Source organism: Podarcis muralis, chromosome 6, assembly GCF_964188315.1.
Source record: "Podarcis muralis chromosome 6, rPodMur119.hap1.1, whole genome shotgun sequence".
Taxonomy (NCBI): domain Eukaryota; kingdom Metazoa; phylum Chordata; class Lepidosauria; order Squamata; family Lacertidae; genus Podarcis; species Podarcis muralis.
In genome coordinates, this window is record NC_135660.1 from 57,076,939 (window position 1) to 57,100,459 (window position 23,521).

General features: G+C 40.9%; 1 protein-coding gene across 1 annotated transcript in view; it reads right to left on the reverse strand.

The window, feature by feature from the left end:
• Positions 1–19,618, reverse strand: part of C6H10orf90 (chromosome 6 C10orf90 homolog) — a 150,896-nt gene extending 131,278 nt beyond the window's left edge. The window contains exons 1-4 of the mRNA XM_077930358.1: positions 19,189–19,618; positions 14,382–14,511; positions 11,754–12,420; positions 2,875–2,947 (exon numbers count right to left, since the gene is read on the reverse strand). Of these exons, the coding sequence (XP_077786484.1) occupies positions 2,875–2,947; positions 11,754–12,086 (406 nt within the window). The 5' untranslated portion in view covers positions 12,087–12,420; positions 14,382–14,511; positions 19,189–19,618. The remainder of the gene's footprint in view (positions 1–2,874; positions 2,948–11,753; positions 12,421–14,381; positions 14,512–19,188) is intronic.
• Positions 19,619–23,521: the final 3,903 nt, after the last annotated feature.

The following is a 23,521-nucleotide window of genomic DNA, read 5'->3' on the forward strand; positions in this document are numbered from 1 at the left end:
ACTATGGGTGAATTCCAATATACAGCAGCCACAAAATAAAGCCTTTATGCAAACATGTTATGCAAGAGCATCATTAATTCAATTTGGTTCAAATTTTAAAACAACCCTACCTAATTCATACTTCCCAGAACAAAACATGAACTGAAGCACTAGCTGCCCTTCAGAATTCATAGTTCCATGAATTTTGTGATGCAGTTGTCCAATAAAATAATGTGTAGAACAATGCATATATTGGGGGGAAATGTGCATAAAAATACATGTGTTACTTAAAATGCTTATTTAACATGCATATATTATTTAAAATTACCTACAAAAAGCATTGCATTAGAGAAAATTGCATACCCAAATGTGTATATTAGGAGAAATTCACACTAAAATGCCCACAAATTCTCACGGGGACTTAAAAAGAAACCCAGGCCATTGCAGAAATGTGTAGAATTGAACTTAAGACTAGACAAATAAGAAACTGAGCGAAACTGAAATTGACAGATTCATCTACTCCTACCTATGATATTCAGCTCGTGTTCCTTCTGTAGGTAGACAAATGACCCCTTACTGAAGACCAGACATCTCAAAACGACTGCCTTGCACACAAAGGGGGAAAGATAGTTCTCCAAAGCAGACCACGCTCTGTTAACTTTAAGAGCCAGAGGACAGAATTGAGGCAGCCTCTGTATATCCAGCACACCTTCCTGTCCTCCTGCTATGTTTATTCCAAATTTATTATTACATGAGTCTCTGAACTGAGAGATTTCATTAACTTAAAAGCAACACATGGCTACACATAAGACAGTTTGGCACACAGACCTTCAGCAGAATCTCATTAAAGACACAATCTTGATTTGTGAATAATTTATACTGACATCACCTAAAATTATTAATTGTATGGCTCTAATTTCAAGATTTAACCTAATGCAGTGGGGGTGGGTGGGACTTTTTTAAAGAGGGTATGTAGGTTCAGAAGACTTCTGCTCCCATATGAACAAGCTGTGCATAGCTGGGCAGCACGTGAATTTAAATAGCCTGAGAGCAAATTCAAAATGATTTTTAAAAAAATATTTAAAATATAATAATTAAATTTCTATACTGCTCTTTAGCCGAAGATCACAGGGTGATTTACAATATAAAAACACAAAAATACATTACTCAATAACAATACTCCCCAGTGTTCTTATTTACAATAAGACATATCCATTTTTAGCTCTATATAATACAGGGCAAAAGAATAAAGAAACAGCCTTCCTTCTAATACTAATCCAAGACCTATTTAGAATAAAAGCATTTGTATACCACTTGCTCCTTGCTGAAAGTGTTTTACCTTTATTATCTTATTTACTACAACAAACCTGAAATACAAGTCAGTGTTATTTTTGTCATTAATAGTTTATAAAAGTATTAACAGTATGTAAAATGATAAAAAAAACCTTTTTCATAAATCCCCATAACTTTATAGTATTCTGAACCAGCTCAAGATCACTAATTTACAAATGACAGCTGATTTTAGAGAAAGTGTTTTTTTGTTACTCTATTTAATATTTGGCAATGGACGTACAGGACCTGCAACAAAATGTCACATTATGTGGTGCAGGAGCATCTCTTTATCAGTAATTTATTAAGATTTTTCATAATCTGTAACAGTGAATCAGGATAGAAAAGAAGAATAAGAGTGACAAGCAACAGACCAACTTTACCAGCAGTGCAGAAGGTGGGGGTGGCTCTTTTTCTCCCATATATATATATATATATATTCCTTCTCATTAGTTCCATTGAGAAGGAAAATCAATATGTCAGCCTCCAGGCAAGTGTTCTAGTCTTGCCGTTCTGGGAGTTTGTAAGGAAAATGGGAGCGCTTTGGATGAGACTGAACCAAAGCTTCCTTCAGTCTCCACTGTAATCAGGGCCAACCTTACCATTAGGCGGTGTGAGATGGCTGACTCAGGCAGCTAGGGTTTTTTTGTGCCATAAAGATGTACCAAAGATGTAGAAAGCCACTTGTGAGATTTTCTGCCTCAACTTGGCTGGCTCGGGGTTTTATGCACCTTGACTTGGGTGGTGGCGGTGGCGGTGGTGAGTGCTATTCACTACCCTGCCACATGCAGCCAATTATCTTGGACAAGTCCTCCCAGTCTTTCCACGCAGGCTGGCTGGGGGAATGGGACAACGTTCAAGAGTGGAACTCCCTCTCTGAGGGTAGACCTCCTTCTCCATCCATAGATGGAGACTTGGATGAAGGAGATCAGCATGGACCACAGGATTGTACCCTGAATTAGAACAAAAGCTTGTTTTTTTAAATAAATAAACCCTGTTATTTTAATGGGAGATTATTTTTAGGCAGTCAAATGTTTTATGACATTAGTCATTGCTGAATTATTTCTATTTTTAAAAACAGGAAATAATCCTCAGGTTTAAACATTTCTGCTATATTATTACGTATACTCTGTCCTTAGCAGCTGTTACTGTTTGTTCTCTCTCTCTCTCTCTATATATATACATATGTATATTCCTTCTACTATTTGTTCATGCTGTGTGTGGTCAGTACAATGTTTGAGTGACTTGAATATAATAATAAATTATGATCATGATGATATCTCTGCGTCTGTTTGGACATATGTTCAAAGAAGTATGAAATGACCAAGATCTCTTTTGATATTACAACACCACCCCCATTTTTTCATTTCCTTTCCTCTGGAGAGCTTTTGTCTTGCCTGCAAAATTCTCATCTGCTTCACACCTTGCCATTACAATAGGCACAGCATTAGGGGGTAGACTGTACTTCAAAAAGCTTGTCTCATTATTACTACTTAATAAGAGGAGAAGTAAATAAATGTTCCAGCAAAAACAAAATCCCCACAGACAGAAAACGATTGTCTTTACCTGAATAAGAAATGATTTCTTTTCTTCTCTGCGGAGGGTGATCTTTTGAGGACAGCAAAAATCTCTTGCAAATCTGTGGGAGCAAAAAATATTGTTTACTTGCTGGCTTGATACCATTTGAGATATGATGCTCATTTGTTTTAAAAAAACGAATAATACCACCTTACATCATTTTACCATTTGGAAGCTTTCATGTATTAAATAATAATCTCAGGTTGTATATGTGTAAATAAACTATATATCATAAAGACACCAGGGTTTAGAGGATTCTGGCACACAGTTTAACACCCCAAAATCATAACAATAAGTAGATGCAATCATCATGCACTCGCCTGGCAGCAAACCCACTTACTCAACGCAGAAGAGGTCCTACACCAAATGGTGCCCTAGGTGAGGAGCATCTTCAGCACCCCATCTTTGGAATCCAGCTCTCATCAGCCCCAGCCAGCATGGCCAGTAGTCATTGATTACTTGCAAACTGCCTTGAAGACGGTTTGGCATTTGTTTATTTTACAATCCTATCCAACAACACCTGGAAGACCACAGGTTCCCTATTCCTGATGCAGAAGAAGCTGGTTTACATGTATGACCTGGCCCAACTCTTCATCCAATTTCTCAAAACTTTCAAAAGTCAAAGTGCATGTAAAAATGGATCCTCTCGCTATATCAAATTTTAACAGACTCATTATTTCTCCGTCTAAGATTCATTTCATCAGTCTCTTTTAATTATAGCATTATATATAATATTATCAACCAGTTCCATTTCAAATATGTCTTCCTCTCCAGTTATCATTACCTTTAGTAACTTTCCCCCCCAGGAAAAACTATTTTAAATTAGGAACATTAACACACTATTTTACCTTTTCTTGCACATAATGTTCTTAGATGTGAATTCACATATATAGAAGTTGTTCTCAAATTTGTTGTTTAGTGATAATAAAATAATACACGACTGGACGTTGGGTGAATGTCAGGGTGGGTGTTTGGAGCAGGTCAGCAATAACTCACAAGGTGTCAGTGAAGTTAACTCTTTATTCAAAGAAACTAAACAGCTCAGGCCCTGGGATCACAGCAACTCTTCCCAGTAGATCTTGTCCCAATGACGGATGTTGCAAGGATTTAAGGTCCCCACCTTCCCACAGCTCTCTAAGTCTCCCCCTCCCCTGGGTCCTCCCAAAGCAATAGGAGACTCCAATGTTTTGTCTGTCCCTGCTCCACCCTCTTCAGACCTCTGCAGGTTCTGGGAGATCAGGGGGGAGAGGAGCTAGTCACAACAGGAGCTTCTTCATCAGCCTTCCCCATCTCTGTCCTCTGGTCCCCCTCCTCTCCTGCCTCTGATTCTGGACTGCTCTTGGTCCCAGCCGTTTCCTGCTCACTAAACCCTGTCACCTCTTCAGCTTCCAACACCTCCTCCGCCCAGTCTGCCCCCTCTTTTCCCTCTGAGCACTCAGCATCATCTCACTACCAATCTCCTGGCTCTGAGCCTTCGTCCCTTGGGGGTTCCCCAGCTGGTGCCTCCCACCACTCCTCTGAATCCAGCCAGTCCCTGACATCGGATTGGCTATGAAGTACGCCTTGCAGAATCAACAGCATGGCAGCAAAACTGCAAGGGAATCTGCTGTAATCAAACTCCCATGGAAACAGAACTCTCCCACTTCACAGCAATTCCCTTTCTGAGCTCCATCTAGTCATGCTTACATCTTGTTTAACTTTGCCAATCTAAAAATAAATCAGCATGAAAAAAGCATTAGATTTTTCATTTAGATTTTTGAATGCTTTTTCTCTCAGAGATAATATCCCTTGTCTGGAATTAAATGGCAGATTCTTCCCTTGTTTGCTATGAATAAAGGAGCTGCGGTTCTTTCATCCTTGTGGCCAGTCTCATTTTTGGTTTGTAGTTCTTTATAGGAAGCTTGTAGCTCTGTTTCTACCCCACCCACCCCCCAAATCAGCAAAGCATAATGTTCAAGCAACCTTTCACATGTAAGGAGACATTTCCAACCTGTTTTGATGTGCTGGAAGTGGGCAGTTTTAAAAATACTGCTGCTAGACTGTGATGAATTGTGTTACATAATCTGTATTTTCCAGGAGTTTTACAGAGACCTCAATAGCTGTTCACCTCAATTTGACACAAAATATGCTTTTCGTAGAGGTGAAATGAAGGCTTTGCAGCCTTTATTTACTTTTCTGAAGCGTTGAGATGTATTACACCATTCTAAGTTATTCAAATGGGTTTCCTTCATGCAAAGATTTTTCCTTAGACATTCACCTAGTATGCATATAGCAGACTAAGGACAGTTCTTTTGCTGGGTTGCCTCTTTGGTTTGGCAATATGCCAAAATGTAAATTAGTACTTAAATATTATGCATAATTCACTAAATACAGTGCAATTGTGTACATGTCAATTCAGAAATAAGAGAGCACTTCCATTCTTAAAAGTAGTTTTGTCCAGAGAGTTTTGTCCACACATACATAGATATAGGAGAGAGAGGTGCTTATTTATATGAACCAATATAGTTTTATGTTAAATAATGGGCAGGCCAACCACCAATGGATACAAACTGAGATAAAATGGAATACTTTCATATTAATTCCACACCAGCATGACCTCTGCAAGCAAGGTGTCATTAACTGCCTCTCTCTCTGTCAGACCACTTCATTTTAATTTGCATAAATTGGGATTTAGCAATGGCGCCCCCTATTCAGTAGCAATAATTAAAAAGCATTCAAAATGATCCCAGGGCATGCAAAATGGAGCAAAACATACATGCTTCAATCTGGAGCTCACTTTGCTCATGTACAGCTGGAATACTGGCCCATGCAGCTCCCCTCCCCATTAACGTCAATGAAGGCAGCAGGCCAGCTTGTGCAAAGAACTGCCTGTGAAACCTCTCTTGAAATTAACATGGGCAGCTTGTGAAGAGAGCAGAGCTCTGTATGTTCATGCAACATTAAGAAACTGCTAGATCAGTGGTTCCCAAACTTTGCTCCCTGCTTGAAAATTGCTGAGGCCACTTAATGATTTCTTTTCTTGCCTATTGTAGCAATTGTAATGCACTGTCCTAGATGCAGATTGCTTTTTAGACATCTTTTGCCAGACACACTGTAGACTACCTGAATGAAGTTCACAGGCCACCAGTGCTCTGTAAACCACAGTTTGGGCACCCTTCTGTAGAAAAAAGAAAAAAGAGAGGATATTATGATCCTCTAATTGTATTTTTTAAACTATTATAAAGAGTTAAAGGACCACTTTTTCTACACAAACATATGTTTGAAGTGATTGATGTTTGTGGCTGAAGGCAGCTGAACAAGTCTTCTCTGGCTGTATAAGCAGTGAGTCCCTTCCTTGCAAGGCAACAGTTGCCTTCACAGTCTCTTCCATGCAGTTTTGATAGGCATTTACCTGACAGCTGCAGTGGAGGAAATAATGGGCTCTTGGAGATTCAGATTGGGCTCATAACCCAGAAGAATTTGTGGGACTTGTACCTGCTAAGTTTCCTCTGTGGGGACCTAAGCCATATTTATTTTCTGGAACAGGAATACAGTATATATATATTCCAAATAAAACGCAGTTATTGTGAAATGACAATTCCTTCCTTCATCTTATCTCAAGAGTTGTTCGCACTTATCAAAGGACTGATCTAGTGAAAACTATTGATAACCCTTTGAGAAGGTTTAACACAGGATAAAGTTCACAATTAAGTAGCACAGCATAAATAGTGAGGAGAGATTACATTCTTCCAGGGGTAAGTGTCGGTGTGCTTAGAAGAGTATAAGGGGCATACCTTTCCCCTCAAGTGAAGGGATTTCTAGAATCATAGAACTGTAGAGTTGTAAGGGACCCTGAGGATCATCTAGTCCAACCCCCTGCAATGCAGGAATATGCAGCTATCCCATACTGGGATAAGACCTGCTGCAACCTTGGCATTACCAGCACCATGCTGTACCAACTGAGCTGCCCAGACTATTCTGTGTGTTTCTGTAAAAGGGAACAAATTGGACAAATGGCAGGTTTTTATAAAGAGGCACAGGTAGTGAAGGGTGATGTTAGGAGGGGTGCACTATAAGCTATATGCAACTTATTCCAGGGATAACGCCTTTTAGTACTCAGAAGGACTTCTCCATCCCTAAGAAATTGACCCAGATAGCTGCTTCAGCTTCTGAAACTCACAAAAAGTATTATTCAAGACTTCAGCTAATATTCCATATGCTACACTGATTTTATAAGACTACTGGCATTCATAGAACGAAGAGTATTCTTGTAGCTCTTAGCTGCAGTTCTTACTGCATATTTTATGGACTGGATCCCTTTCTTAATATTTCATCGCTATAATTAAATTAAGTTCATTTTAAGATGAAGATTCATGACTGAAATGTAAAGGAATTATCTAATTTAATGCTGACTACATTCCTTCCTAGTTTCTTGCAAAAATCTAAAGAACAAGTCTTGGCTGCCTGCTGAATTTCACAGTAAACAAATCAATGTGCAACTTCGTCTTGCAAAAACTCTGAAATTCTGCTTATTGCATTGATCAGAGAATGAGAGTCAAGAGCTACATAGGAGCTTATCCTATTACAGTGTCTTCCATAATTTATTCCATGTACAATGGAGAGGTGATCAAATTTCACGTGTGTTTACTTTCTGGAAGACAACCACCTGCCTATTTGAAAGAGCAGCAGAGTACAAATATGGTTCAGAGTAATGTGTTTATCTCCTTGACACTTGAATCTTTAAAATCTCATTGTTGTCATTGCGTTGTACCATGCACATTGGATTTATAAGAAACAGTAATAACCTCATTCAAACATGAGGCAAATTATGTTGCTTGAGAGATTATACTATATGCATAAACATCTTACATTGTTTACATATGCTTAAAACTTCCACATAACTCTTAGTGCCATTAAAAGTGTTGACAGAGCCTCCAAAAATAAATGGAAATGGTTGCTAATTGGGGTATGATCGCCTGTTTTGACTCTGGACCAGATGAATGTCAGATTAGATGAGATGCCCAAAATGTATGAACACAATTCACCATGAACATTTTAAAACTGAGAAACAAATGTAGGAGACCGGATTGGGATCAAAGGCCATAGTGCAATGGAGGGAGAGGAAAATGGCTTGTCAAACTTTCACTTGTGCAACTTCCTAATGAAGCAGGCATCTTTTCCCAGTGGAGGAAACAACAGCTTTGGGAGCCCTTTAAATTTGCCAATCACCGTCCCACCCCATCCATGCAACTTCGCTACTATCACTTGTTATTTATTTATTTAAATGGTAGGTCCTTTTCATGGCTCTTCCATGTCACACCTAGTTTTCGTTGAGATGCTGGCAGAGCAATTTCATGCACATTGACTCAGAAGCACGTTTTACTTTGAGCTCTCCCACCACTCCTGCCACCCCATTAAGTGTGTATTATAGCCTAATCCTGAATTGGAGCTGTTCCGCTTTGGACTTGGGTAGGGGATTTATGATTGCATGTTCTTAATCATCACCACTTCCCCATATAGAAAACTGGATGGCAGAAGGGAATGCTCAATCTCCTTTTCTTACTGGCACCTAGTTTCCTATGAGGAAGTACATTTTTTGTATGGAGAATCATACATGTGGTGTAATTCAGAGACCCGTCAGTGAGCAATGGAGTGGAACAACACAGTTGTGTCCCTATCCCTGCATCTTTTATCTCTTCAGGAGAGAAGAAATTGGGGTGGGTGGGCTTGAGCACACAAACCACAGTGAAGGAAAGGTGGTAACAGCTGCTTCCCCCTCCTCCCCACTTTAAAAATCTGAATCTGTCCATAGCTGCTTTACCAGACAGAAGACAGCCTTCACAAAAAGAGAATAATGGGACTTCAAGCAATGCATAATTCCACTGTTTGTCACACTTATTTCGAAAGGGTTTTTCCATAGAAAGGTGGTTTGAGGATTTTATCCTCTAATGGAACTTCCTCAGAATTTCCTTACAAGTAGTACTTTAGGTACAATTAGCACTTTAAGTACATACTCGGTCAGGGTGCTTTCATTTTGCACAAAAGCGTTATTCTAACCATCATATTCTATGCAGACAAAAATACCTGTTTTCTTCGATAAAATATGCTGACTTTTTAAACCCGCCCCAACAGCAATGAAAACTGCCTCTTATTTTACTCTGTAAACAGTAAACAGTCTGAACCTATTGTATGGTTTCTTACTGTAGTTCATGACATAAGTAACAGGACTGGCATAACTTTAAATATTACAGGAGACCCTCCATTATGAATTTGCTTGACATCTGTACCAGTCTGATCTCAAAATGTGTCCTGGAAGGCATTCAGGAATTTCTTCACACCTTGTAAAGGTCAGCACATGTGAATCAAATTGCCAGTAAAATCTGTTCAACACCTGAATGGATGCAATCAATATAATGGTGAGATGATTTTAAGACTGGAGACAGACAATGCAGTCTATAGGAATTTTAACTTGCTGTTGGGTGTTTTGATTATTTTATGCTTGGATTTGCTGATTCGTTTGCATTTTATATTTTTGTTTTATGGTTCTCTGTGTCAGGGTTGAGCCATGCATAAGGTGAGGGAAGGTGACTGCCTCAGGTGGCAGGGTCCACCTGGAGCAGTAGATCCCAATGTTGATGTTTCTTTGCCCCTGCTTGCTCCTGGTGTAGCTCTTCCATAACCCTTTCTTCCCTGACGGTGAAGGGAGTACCATTTTGGGGTCTGCCTCAGGTATCAAAATGTCTTTGGATGGTCCTGCCCATGATGGCGAGCTGACCAGTAGTAACTGTGTGGGGGACACAGAAAATCAGAGGAGGGGCTGGGGACTTACCAATATCACAAATTTTCCTCATCAGGAAGGAAGCTGAATTTATTTGAAGGGAGTCAAACATACCAAAGCCAGCCAACTGTGTTTTATACTATAAAGGCAGAATATTTAGGGAGTGAATGAAATAATGTGGACACAGAGGAAAGTCTTTAGACAAACATACCCCAGTGTACAGTACACAACCAAGCTAACATCCATCTTGCATCAGGTTGGCACCAGCAGCAAGAAGCTTCTCTTGGTTTTACTGCTGTTTGGGGAAATTCCCCTCCCAACTTCTGGGTTGGGTTGGTCTGTTGGTTGGTGGTAATGCATTTAATATTAATTTCTCTACTCCACTTTCGCCTGTTCCTCATTAATTTCCACATCATTTGCTTTGTTTGTGTTACCTGATCAGGAGCTTCTCACTGCAATCTGTTTTTGTTGGAGGAGAGCAAATCTCAGCAGGGAAACTACAGGAAATGCCCCACATTCCTTTCACTGATTGCTTAGTATCAGGGATTAAGCGTCCTTAGCAACCTTGCTGCTTGCCAGAACCTTAAACAGCTACCTTCACATTTTGCTTCCTAGCTTTCTTTGTAAATGCCCAGTTGACTTACTTTCTTTAAACATGTAAACCAAGTGTGGGACGGTGGGGGGCAGCAGCGTGGGGCCTGCTTCATGCATAACCCTGTATCACCTTCTTGACAATCCTGCCTGGCATCTCCAAGAAGGGCTGGGAAAGACTGAAACTCTGAAGAGTTAGTGTAGAAAATACTGAACTACATGGACTAATGGTCTGACAATTAAAACACAATTTTATAAAATACAATCAGAACGAGAACAAATGCAAATTATTTAAAAGCTGGAATGAATTGCATAGCAGTTATATAGACTGTCTAATTACCAAATCACCTGCAGGATAAAAAGGGTCATTACTGTCCTCCTAAAACAACACAAGGCTGGCACTAGGCAAGTCTCTCTTGGAAAAGCATTCCATGTTTGCAAAACCAGAATGGAAAATGCACTCTACCAAACCCTCAGTTACTGCCTGAGAAGAGCAAGTTTGAAGCACAGTTCATCTTACAGAAGAAGGGGCAGAAAGGCTGGAAAGGGGAAACTTTTTTTCTCAGTAAATCAAGCCCAGACAGTCCTACAAGTTACGTTATACCTGGATCTAACAGCTAACTAGTGTAGATGACATAAAATTTGATCCCTATGTCCAATTCACATCTGAAGGCATGCCCCTGAATTCTGCACCTGTTGATAGTGCCATACAGTTTTCTGGAACCTTGAGCAGTTACCACAAAACGGAAGATGGACACAAGAGCCTTATCTGTAGCCAGTACAGATATAAATGAAAAAAAAACCTCCTGGTTCCTGACTATAAACACAACCTGCATAGCAGACCCAGACTGAGGTCTTCTGAACCCAGTCTTTCAAAAGGGGCATGAGCCCATCTGAAACAAGCAAATACTGTACATGTCCCTAAGGGATTTAAACCCCAGAGAGAAATTGCCTAAACCTACCTGCTGAGGATGCTCTGCAGTGACATGGTCAAAGATTATGTCCAAGTGGAATGGAGAAACTGCAAGGCTATGCCATGAATTCCTAACTCTAACAGACAATCAAACAGAATCTGATGGGCAATGCTACCAAATACATAGGTCTAGGATAAGGATGAGAAACATGTGATTTTCCAGATGTTGCTGGAATACAACTTCTATCATCCCTGACCATTGGTCATGCCAGCTGAGGGTGATGTGAGCTGGTGTACAACACCACCTAGATCAGGGTTTCCCAAACTTAGGTCTCCAGCTGTTTTTAGACTACAATTTCCATCATCCTTGATCACTGGTCCTGCTAGCTAAGGATGATGGGAATTGTAGTCCACCCTTGGCCTAGGGGAGCATTGTTATGCTTTCCTTGTTCAACTTCCAGTTGCAGCCCAGCAACATTTGGTGGGCACCCCATTTATTAAACCCAGACAACAGATTGTCTACCAGCATGACTTCATTTCCACAGCCTGAAACCTGACTGAAACGTGTTGCGTAAACCATAGCAGTAACATTTGTTTTGGACTTACATCATGCTTTGTATTCCTGTCCGTTCCTTGCAGCCCCTTCCAGGTAGAAATGAAGCGTTGCTGGGCTCTGCTCTGCTTGGGAAGCCAGTGAGTCCCCACGGCATCCTTGATCATCACATGCTCTTTCACTCCAGTGCAAAATATTTTTACCTGGCACCTCTTGACCACAGCTCCAGAGAGATACTTCTTGTCACAGGCACTGTTTTCCGAACAGTGTGAGCTACTGTGGGTCTCGCCGTTAATGAGGTCTGCTGCTTGAACAGACATGGCTTTGTTCTCTTCCTTGGGTGTTGAAAGGCTGCTTAAAAAGCCGCTGCTGTTCAAAACTTTCATTCCTCAGAAAACGTTTCCAAACTGTGGAGTTCTGTTAAATCCCAAACCATGAAAGTGAATATGTAATGTAAAAGGCCTGGGTTGCAGCCTTATTATGCTGTTCCAGGAAGACCCTTCAGATCCTGAAACGTTCTCGATTTCATCTGCTCACTTGCAGTCTGGCCTCATTGTTCAGCAGCTATCAAGTAACTGAAAATTGACCTCTGGTTTCAAAGGTAGCTCTTTTAGTTCACATAAAAGCAACACGTCCTTAAAACAAGGTGTCCCAGACTAGATGCTGCATTGTTTCAGCCCCAAACTCCTGAATCCGAATAGTTTTAATGATCCTCAGAACCTGTAATGTACAAAAAATATTTGTAAAAAATCCAGAGTAACTGATAAGAGTACAGGATTGCAGACACCATTGATAGTCATTTGTAATTAACAAAATAAGGTTATTAACTATTATTTATTTTAAAGATTTCTAAGCCCACCCTATATCCTGGTGGATTCCACAGTGGTGTACTATTTTTATATAAATGAATAAAATAAAATAAATAAAAAATCACATCATGCATTCTTCATAATTCAATAAAACTGGAATACAAAAAACCCAACTATAACCCATGCAGAGGCAATGAAACCAATTTAAGGTGCCTGGGCAGATAATGATGTATTTGCATTGTACCAAAAAGATTGTAATGTCAGTGGCAGTCAAATATCCTTGGGCTGCACTGAGGCAGCTCTTCATTCTGTTTTCCTGGCGAGTCCTTAGCTGATGATTTCCATGTTTTATGTGATCCTTCACATGGCATAGAAGCCACTTCTGAAAGGCTAGTGGAATCTATTGGAAGTTTAGCACTCATTTCCATGTTAAATGTTTCCAGAAAAAACATCCATTTGCAACCCTGTTAACTTGGAAAGTGGCGAGACCTTTACATTTCACGTGATGAAATTTGGGGCAGTATCCTAGCATGCAGTTCCTTTCCACCAGGCCTTTGGAAGAGGTTGGTTGGCTGGAGCATAATGCTCTGGTTCTGTACAAACTTCCTGTACATTTCCAAGCTCAGTCTAGTGTGCAGAGATAGATGTTTCCCTCTCTCATGGAACTTTATTTCTTTTATTTATATAAGGCATCTATAACCTGTCTTAGCTTAGAAGGCTTTTAGAGTAGATTATAAAAAACATGACACATGAGGAAGGAGGAATGGGAGGGAGGAGGGGGAAAGCGAGCTCAAGAAAGCGAGCTTTTAAATTGCTGTTCTTACATCACAGCTATAGTATAGAGTTCTGTCTATGAAGAGTCTGGCTGGAGCAAAGCAGCTGGCTGTCTGGGCCACTCAATGGCTTCCATTGGAAGCATAGCTTTACCTATCTTGCACCTGATGTCATATGATGTCAGGTGACTGACAAGTAGTCATAGCCTACAGGTAGTCATAGTTGAATTAAGAGGCCTGCAATCAGAAGTCCCCCACTACTGCTGTATATAATTTGCCCTCCCCATCCAATTCTATATTAACCTTCTCTTCCTTCAGCCATCTCTGATCAATGTGAATTGTAAGGTTATCTGGAAAGTAATATGACCAAATCCCAAGTCTTAAACACATTTACACTGAAAAAACTTGCAGTGATTTTAAGAAGCTTACTTCCATGTAAGTATGCCTAAAACTAGAGTTTGAACCCTTTGGGGTTTTGTGACATTAGCAGCACTGGGATTGTTATCAAAATGTCTGTCCTTTTCAATGGCTAAACAACCTTGGGCTGGGTTGCTTCTTCCAGGAAAAGAAATGGAGGAAGAATGAGCCAAGCACATTACTGCTTCTGCCTGGCCAAGCCCTAAATTTCTCAGGAACTGGTTGTTTAATGTATTGTATTGTTAGCAATTGCAGCTGTTTTGTAGATAATCAACATAAATGAGCTCCAATCACTCTCATTTAATGCCTAAGGAATTAATTGATTTTTCTTGTGTGTGGTGCATTTAGATATGCAGTAGATGATGTGCATTTAGGTATTTAAAGAATAAACTCTTCAGAAAGAAAAGAGAGAAAAAACCATGGGCACATGATTCCAGAATTTCATGTCTGTGAATTGTTAATCTCCTTATAATGAGATTAACATTTACAGCCATGAAAGATGTTCTACCGTAGGTTATGCCGTGTTTCTGAGCTTATCTGCAGGGGGTTGCACAGATCCAATAAAGCATTCAGCAGCAATAAAACAGATTACAGTGAAGTCATGAATTTGTAATTTGATTCCCTTTGGGGCAGTGATGATAGTTATTTTCTTTATTTCCTGGACATTTTTCTTTATACATACAACATTGCAGGTGAGTCAGTTCCTGTTCTAGGCTGCCTTCTTCAAAGGAAATGGAGATTCAAATAGCCTTCTTCAATCAGAAGCAGAACTCATAGGCTGGAGTTCCCTTGGGCACAGCAGTTTCTTATTGCTAGGACAAAACAAAACAGTGGGATTAAGAGCCACCATAATGGGTATTTTAAAAGCCATCCAGACAATAACAATGTAAGGTGTTGCATTCTGCTTATTGTTCTTATAGAAGATGGCCTATCAGCTGTGCTCTACAGTAGTGTAGTGCTCTACAGGCCACCAATAAGCAGTTCAACAGGGAGCAGAGAAGGGGAACTAAATCCACAACTAAGGATAGGAAAATCCGTTTGTTTCAGTTTGTCTTGATTTCTCATTTTTCCAGTCTTCCATTCAGTCCCCCACATTTCCACATAAGTTTGCTTTTTTAAAGTCCCCATGAAAATTTGTCAACATTTTAGTGCACATTTCTCCTGATGTATGCAGTTTTGCCTAATACAGTGGTACCTCGGGTAACAAACACTTCAGGTTACAGACTCCGCTAACCCAGAAGTAGTACCTCGGGTTAAGAACTTTACCTCAGGATGAGAACAGAAATCGTGCACCGGCGGCAGCGGGAGGCCCCATTAGCTAAAGTGGTACCTCAGGTTAAGAACAGTTTCAGGTTAAGAACGGACCTCCAGAACGAATTAAGTTCATAATCTGTATATACCACTGTATATACATTTTTGAAAAACAATTTATCCTAATGCATTTTTGCATGCAACTTTCACTCACATATGTACCTGTAGGCACACATTTTGCCTCAGTAAATGCATTTTTGTACACATTAGTTGACTGCAGAACAGCAGTGCAAAACTCAGAGGTGTGTGTATTTTGAAGGATTGTTTAAGTTTGTGCATTGTTTCGGAAAGTGAGAATTAGGTAGGTTCACTTTTAAATGCAGCAAACTAAATTCTGTCCCACTCCTATGGTCACAACCTCCTGCAACAGCTGATCAGCATTGTTTAGTTGCTATCTGCCTTGAGAAATCTGTGATCAGGTCTCATAAAGACAATTGCCTGGAGTGGGATGGCTATTTGAATCATAGCAACATTGCTAGGGTGTGAGTTTAATTTGCTCTCACATGTCATTTGCCAAAAAAATCTCCCTTCTCTAATGCTGCTTTCATCCTCTGGACAATAAATAGATCTCTATTTTTACCACCACAGAGCTAACACCAGCTTTGGCAAGAAATGGGATTTAGATTTGGTAAATGGCTTGGTGGCATGATGGAAGAGGGTTAAGTTTCTGCCACAGCACCACTGGTCCAGTCTAAGTTAGAGCCTTCTGCACTGTTTGCAAGTAAAACACCAGGAAACCCAGTCATGTATCTCGTATCTCCCATGCGGCATAGTTTGGTCCCAAAGGCACACTACTTAGCTGCAGCTCTGATGGGTGAATTGAACAACTGTTTATGTACATACAACAGCCATGTAGATGCTCAGCATCCAGTGGAAAATCAATGTGCATGTATGTGCACCACCACCACCACAACAAAACACCCCAGCAACAACCAACAGCCACAATCCTATGATGGTAACTTAGATGTGAAGAGTCTTAATGAACTAAATGGAACTTATTTCAAGTAAATGTGCACAACAGCAGGCTGCACATCTTTCTCCTACTTTTTGCTATCAAGGACGTAAATTATCATAATGATTTAACATGATGGCAATCACTTGGCCTTGAGAAGCAGAATTGATTTTGCAAAAGACAAATAATGACTATGGGCAAGTTTTTCAAGGGTGTAAGTGATTTAATAAGAGACATGACTGCAGTCTTCCAAGCTATTCCAGAGTAGTCTCATTGACATAAAGGGTTTAAGAAGCATATAAGGTTTGAGAAGTGTGTGTTAGAGGTTTGTTCTCATGCCACCGCTTTCAGGATTCTGATGATTAAACAGTAAGGTGCAGTACTATCCATGTATTTTAAATACGATTGGGCTCCTAGTGAAAATGTCTCAAGCATAAAAAAAAACTAATTACTTCTCTAGCAAACCTGCCACTTTCTCTGCAGCCTACATAATCCCGCTTGGCCCTTTGGGAAATGTGGTGAGACACAAAGATCCAGTTCACATGCAATGTAACAACAGGCCAAACCATGGCTTCATGTGACAGAGAAAACATGTAGGTTTTGGGAAATAATATTTCATTGCAGCACCCTTGACTCCTCCAGTCCTGGACTGCTGTGATTTAAGCCATGATTTGACTTAGCATTTTGTTTGGTATATCTTTTGCAGACAAACCATGAACAAACCTTATCTGCAGTTTTGTCTGGAATGAGCTCAGGTATGGACATAATGCTAGGTTTGGCCTTGGATGTTGTGGCAACAGCAGGAGAGGAGCACTGTAGTCACTATCTTCGCTCTGGGAAAATGCAGGCTTGCTCAATCATGTTAAATCATGGTTTGGCTTAATGCTACATGCCAGCTAGGCAAAAGTGCTCTCCAAACTATAAAACCATGTGGTCCTAACACTTGAGTTTCCTGGACATTGTTGCCAATTTCTTTTATACTCAGTATTTTTTAAAAAACAGCCTCATACCCAACTTCGCTTGGGAATTCTAAGAAACAAAAAAAAAAAAAAAAAAAAAAAAACCAGTGCACTTTTGAAAACAGTGACTGAAATCAGCATGGATTTGAAAGATTTAGGGTGCCATCTTCATTCAAAATGGCACCCAATCATATCATACACAAAAGCCTGCTACTTGATCTCAGGAACCATCATGCAAAATTTGGTTATGAATGAATGAATATATTATTTCGGTCACAGACCAGTTTCAGCTCACATACAAAATCAGCGAAATCATTAAACAAAACAGGGATACATTTAAATATGCAGTTCGGTATAACAGGGACAATACAGATATAGCAGCAATTAAAATATATAAACTAGATCTTACTCACTAAAATATAAACTGAAGTTGTCATTTAAGACCTTAATAATGATGATATCACAACTTGTTTCCAAAGTTTTATAGCAATCGCACAAAATTTGGCGACCTTTAACATGATCTCTGGATCTTTGTCCTCTACAAGAGATTTTAAACATTGGAGTTTTGACCCCTTTGAAGATTTTTGCATAGCAGGGGTGATAAATGCCGAGTGTATGTCCCCGTAGAAACTACATCGTAACAAGGCATGAGAGGCAGTTTCTACTTCCATCGAGCTGCAGGGACAGACTCGTTCCATGTACAGTGGTGCCCCGCAAGACGAATGCCTCGCAAGACGGAAAACCCGCAAGATGAAAGGGTTTTCCGTTTGCGAGTTGCTTCGCAAGACGAATTTCCCTATGGGCTTGCTTCGCAAGAAGAAAGCCCATAGGGAAATCTCCGGGGACCTCTTTTAAATGCTGGCGGTGGGGAGCAAAGCCTCCCCCCCCCCCTCTGGCCTTCAGAAGAGGTCCAGGAAGGCCGGCGGGGGCCGAAAGGCTTTGCTCCCCACCACCAGCATTTTAAAAGCAGTCCAGGATAGCAGGGAAGCGCTTCCCGCTATCCCGGACGGCTTTTGAAGGCAGGCAGGGGGAGCAAAGACTTTTGCCCCCCGCCGGCCTTCAGAAGAGGTCCAGGACCTCTTCTGAAGGCTGGCGGGGGGCAAAAGTCTTTGTCCCCCCCTGCCTGCCTTCCCGGGGGCTTTTAAATCGCCCTGGGACAGCGGAGAAGTCCTCCGCTGTCCCGGGGTTTTTTAAAATGCTGGGGGTGGGAAGAAAAGCCCTTGTCCCCCCCCCCAGCCTTCAGAAGAGGTCGGGGGACAGACTGTCCCTGGATCTGGTCTGAAGGCGGTTTCCATAGGAACACATTGATTGATTTTCAATGCATTCCTATGGGAAACCGTGCTTCGCAAGACGAAAAACTCGCAAGAAGAAAAAACTTGCGGAACGAATTAATTTCGTCTTGCGAGGCACCACTGTATGGTTTACCCTCAAATCTGCCCTGCAATAAGGCAGATGGAGCACGTTGAATCTAGAAAGGGTGACCGACCATCTGTATTTGGGTATTTGTAATTTTGATAAATATATTGCTGGGGTAAACCCTCTCCCATTGTCTTTTATTGCTGGGTGTTTATTCATCTCGCTCACATGGCATTGTAGTTCCACATCCCAAATTCGTTGGTGGGTTATTGCTCTAGCATTTTCATAACCTACAGCTATCAGGGCCTGTGGGGAGAACCCCAAGCCTCTTAGCTTTTCATGCAGTGTAGCTTTCCATTTGGATTGTTAGGAATCCAGTAGGGTTAAGGGAGCCAACCCGACTGGGGGGGGAAATAAGTTTTAACCAATAATGGATCTTCAGGATCCATATCCGAGCATTAATGGGGATTTGTCCAACCTCCAAGCGGACAGCTATATTGGATACGCACAGGGACGCGGACTTATAAAAAATATTGGGGGGGCCCGGGAAAGCTCATGAATAATAAATAAGCTCATGAATATGCAAATAAAGTGGCGCCGCCTCCTCGTGAGCGAATAGGGGAGAGCGTGCTGCGCCTATTAATCAGCTCCAAAGGAAATTGGGTGGAGCTTTTGCTCGGGAGGGAGGGCAGGAGGCATGCAGCCCGCCCCTCCCTGTGCATTTTGGGCTGGGGGAGGGGCGGCGATGGCGCTCTGCTGGAGGGGCGCCGGAGATTATTGGGGGGGCAGAGCCCCCCCAAACGAATTTTTGAGGGGGCTCGGGCCCCCTCAAGCCCCATGGAGTCGGCGCCTATGGATACGCAGAAAGGGATCCCTAACAGGCAGCGATAAAACTTAGTGATAAAACTCACTTGCTGCCAGGTAGGCCAGGGCTTCAGGACACACACAATCCCACTGTTGCAAGCATAACAGCAGAGATGATTTCATGTGTGACTTAAAAATTAGTAACATTAAAGTCAACTAGCTGAGAGGGGGATGGGAGGATGTGTGGCTTAGCAATCAGTCGGAACGGCCTAGTGCGCGCTGAGGTAAAGGGTGCTCTGATTGGTTGGGTAGTTGTGAGGGAACTTTTCCACTCTGTTTGGTTGAATTATTTATTATTTGTTGAAATTATATCCAGCCCTCCCTCCTGAAGGAGCCCAGGGTAGCAAATGAATGTTGTCCTGCAATGTACAAAGCAAGAAAGACAAAATCTCTCTGTGCCTTTCCCTTCAAATTATATACTGTTTTCGCTCAGTTTCCTCAGGAAATCCTGTTATCAGGATTTCTTTGTCTCTCTTGTTTGTTATTTATGTGGCTTTACACTCTCTCTTGTTTTACTGGGGCCTGGATGATTCCATTCAATCACTGAGTTACTTGAGGGTGAAGTTCATGGGGTGTTTGTATGGGGACATGTTTTAATTTAATAATAATAATAAAACCCTGAAAGTCTGTATATTCATTACTGGTTGTGATGAAGAGGCTTCATTTATAAAAATAAAAATAATAATGTGCTGGCAGCTGAGGATAGTCTGAAGTCTGTTGCCATCTGAAAATCCAGCTGTTTAGTAGTACTTTGTACATGCACAGAAGCAATGTTTCTCAGACCAGACAATGCTATTGCTATCTCCTCACAAACTGCTTTAATTTTTATTTTTACTTCGTTGATTTCTTAACTTTTATAGGGGTTTTTTATTTCATTTTAAGCACAAGTCCTAATAGTAGCAAAGAAATCCTGAAACAGAAAAGCTGACATAATAGAAGCTATGACTGGGAGGAACTAAGGCATTAAGGGAACTGTGGTGTTTTGGGCTTCCTTGTCAGCAGTTTTTGCGGACAATTGACATTTGAGATGGCAACACTAGGAGTTTTGCTATGAAGACATCAGTACCAGATGTGTAGGATTTCCAAGTCTGTAAAACCACTCACTTTAAGCAAGTGAGGCAGCATGCTTGGTCCGAGTTGTATATATCTTATTGTTTCAGTTCATGTGTCAAGAAAAGAAATTCAGAATTGCAGATCAAGAGCCAAACTACAGGAAGCACTAAATGTGTCAAAGTTACCGGTACATATGTATCTGAAATGACACGTATGTAGGACCCCAAACAGGGTCAGGGCTATGGAGATTTAACCCTTCCTTTCTCTATCACATTTCAAACAAAACTCATGCCACACCACCACAGCTGCTATTAGCAAATGGCCATTTGATGCTAACAGGGCAGAGACAGTAAATATAAAAACTCCCCACTGGCTTTCTTCATGAGCATTGTAGTGGGGTGGGGTGGTGCTGGTCCAGACCTTAATTTGAACCAAGGCACTGAAAAGGGCCCTGTTTTCACTTCAAAGCCTGGGCTACTCTCCAGAACTTGGGGAGGAGCAATAACAAAAAGAGCTGTCTAAACTGGTCAAACATTAATGGTTTAATTTCAGCCAGGTTCTTCCAAGATAAGACCTAGCCTAGCAGGGCTCAGGAATCTATAAAGCAATGGCAAAGATATGGTGCCTTTGGGCATGCACAGAGCTCTTTGGAGGCCAATGTGAAGCACAAGCTCTAAAGCGACATTGTATGGATCAAGCTCTAGCCCAAGTAATGTGGATAAAACAAACATTTCTTTCTTCTTTTTACTGTGTGTCTTGAGTTAGTTCCCAGGATATGTCGAATATATACTAAAGCAGTACTGACATGAAAGTTCAAAAACTTTTTATTGTCTGCAGTAAAACCTGATGCAGTAAACAGCAGAACATATTGCACTAGCTGAAATAGTGGGCTATAGCTAGCAAATGTAAAGACCTAGATTGTATTAAAAAAAAGGGAAAAAGAAGACTTTCTTCCTCCACATCTCTGATGGAAGAGGTTATTCAAATATTTCCTTAAAAGCCAACAGCAGGTATTAAAGCATACATTGGTTGATAGCATTTTATAATTTAAAAAAATGATTGCATTCCCCATTAATTGAAAATACTAGCACAGGGATGGTGTGGAAGAAAACCAGTCTTTGGGAATTATTTCAGGGTTGCAAAGATCTGTCTTTATTTGAAGCAATATTGCTGGGAGCAACAGGCAGAAACCAAGCAGAGGGTCTTCCTACTTAGGCAAGTTCCTCTGAGGAAAGTATGCAGTTTTACACATATTTATACTCGCTGCCTTATGGTTTTCTCTATTCTCCAAAATGTGGAGGTCACACAAATTGACTTCCATTGTGAGCAGTCAGACTTGATAATAAAACTAGTCGCATCTAGAACGGGGGTGAGTAAGTAGATTGGGATCTATTAATACATCTTGAGAATCGTTTGCTGTAAATCAAGCAAGGATTTCTGAGGCCTAGTTACTTTATAAGAGCAACAACAAAACGACTCCCCCTCCCCCACAAGGCCCCAACCTTAAATTATACTGCCAAAATGAAGAAAGCTTAGGGGAACTCAGGTAGTTTTTTGTGTGGAAGGAATGCGAGTCCTGAACAGTTCTATTACTCAGAGCAAATTCCTGGGCTCACAGATCTTTAATTCTAAGTGTGTGTGTTTTCTACTCCAAGTGACTGCCTTCACTTGGAGTTTAAAAAAAAGGGATATAAGTGTAGTAATAAGTAACCAAAAAAGGGAGTGTAGTAAAAAACAGAAACAGTTTTTCCCAAGTCTGAAACCTGCTTACCTCTGACCTAGAATAAGGATTTCACGAATATGGAGCACACACATACTCAGATATAAATAGGCATTCAAGGTGATATGTAACACTAAAGTAGGTCTTATCTCTTTTCCATATAGCTGGGAAAACATTCTGCTTTTTCCTTTTGAGCAAAACTGTGGGCAAATGTTGAGCTACACTTTGATTAAAATTTGATAGTGCTGCCATGGATCAGATAAAATTGCTTCAGGGAGCAGATCCATCTGTGAAGGTCTCACTTAAAACTGCCAGTTGTCATTACAGAGGGAATGTCCACTGAGTTAAATGTCAGATTTATAGGGGCAAGACAACAATTGTCTTACTGGTAAATGAACTGGAAAGGGAAGACTTGTCCCTGAACTATGCAGCAGTTTGGTTCAATTTATTGGCCAACTAAAAAGGTTTAATCAACCTCAACTGTGCACTACCAATGGTATAGTAGATGGTGCATGTGGCAAAGCATCGCTTCCAGACTTTTTTTAAAGCCAGAAACAATTATGCCATCTGCCAGAATGCTAGGGTAGGTGGTGGACCTGTCTTGCACTTGCAAATGAATATTGAGACTTGCAAGTTTTTCTGTTGTTTGCTATATATTAGCGAGGAGGAAGTCAGAGAATGAGGAGAAATAGTCAAGCAGAGGCTGAATACTTTCGTAGATGGGATTCCTACTGCCTGCTAACCATTTAAACTGTAACACATCATTGCAAGATTGTTTGCATTTCTAATTGAAAGCTTAAGACTGATCAAGGATGTGAACCCAAGTCATCTCAGCGGAAGTTCAACATGCTAAACACTCCATCACCCTTTGGCGGCTCATTATTCTGTTTCTGTCGGCTCTGATGGTAATAAATTGGATATTATGTTCTGTACTGCTGTCCTTTGGTGTGTATATGTAGAGAGACAGAGCTGTTTATTGTTTGGGACTCTCCTTGGAGAGATGTGGATTATGGGGCTGTCATGATGAGCTCCTGCAATTAAAATTTTTCCCACTGCAGCAATTACAGCTGCTTTGAATTATGGTTTGAAGGTCCAGGAGAATCTGGTGTGCGGGACAAGTTTGAAGACAATGTGGTGCAGTGGGTAGAATAGTGGGCTTTAGGGGTGCAAATGTTTCCTGTGTCTCGGTCTTTATTGGCAGCCCAACATGCAGAAATTTGAGAAGTTGAGTTCTTGCTGACATGGAGATAAAGTGAGTGAAAAAAGCTACACATCTGTAGTTTCCACACATTAAGGATACAAGTAAATGTTGGCAACCTCGTTGGACGTGGCAGTGGAAATCCCATTTTCAGATCGCAGTTCATCTATAAAACCCTTGGGCAGGTTTTCTCAGTCTAACCCACCCCAGAGTTTTGTTAGCAATATAACAACATACCCCTTTATATGCTGACTTGAACTGCTTGGAGAAAGAATGTAAAAGTTTTATACTTTGACCCATTGTTGCTGGGGGGGGGATAGTAGCCTCCCTCCCACCTCCTTGCAAGTATTTAACAGGTCCCTAGAATATTGAATTGAAAAGATTTAAAGAACCGCCATATTGGACATAA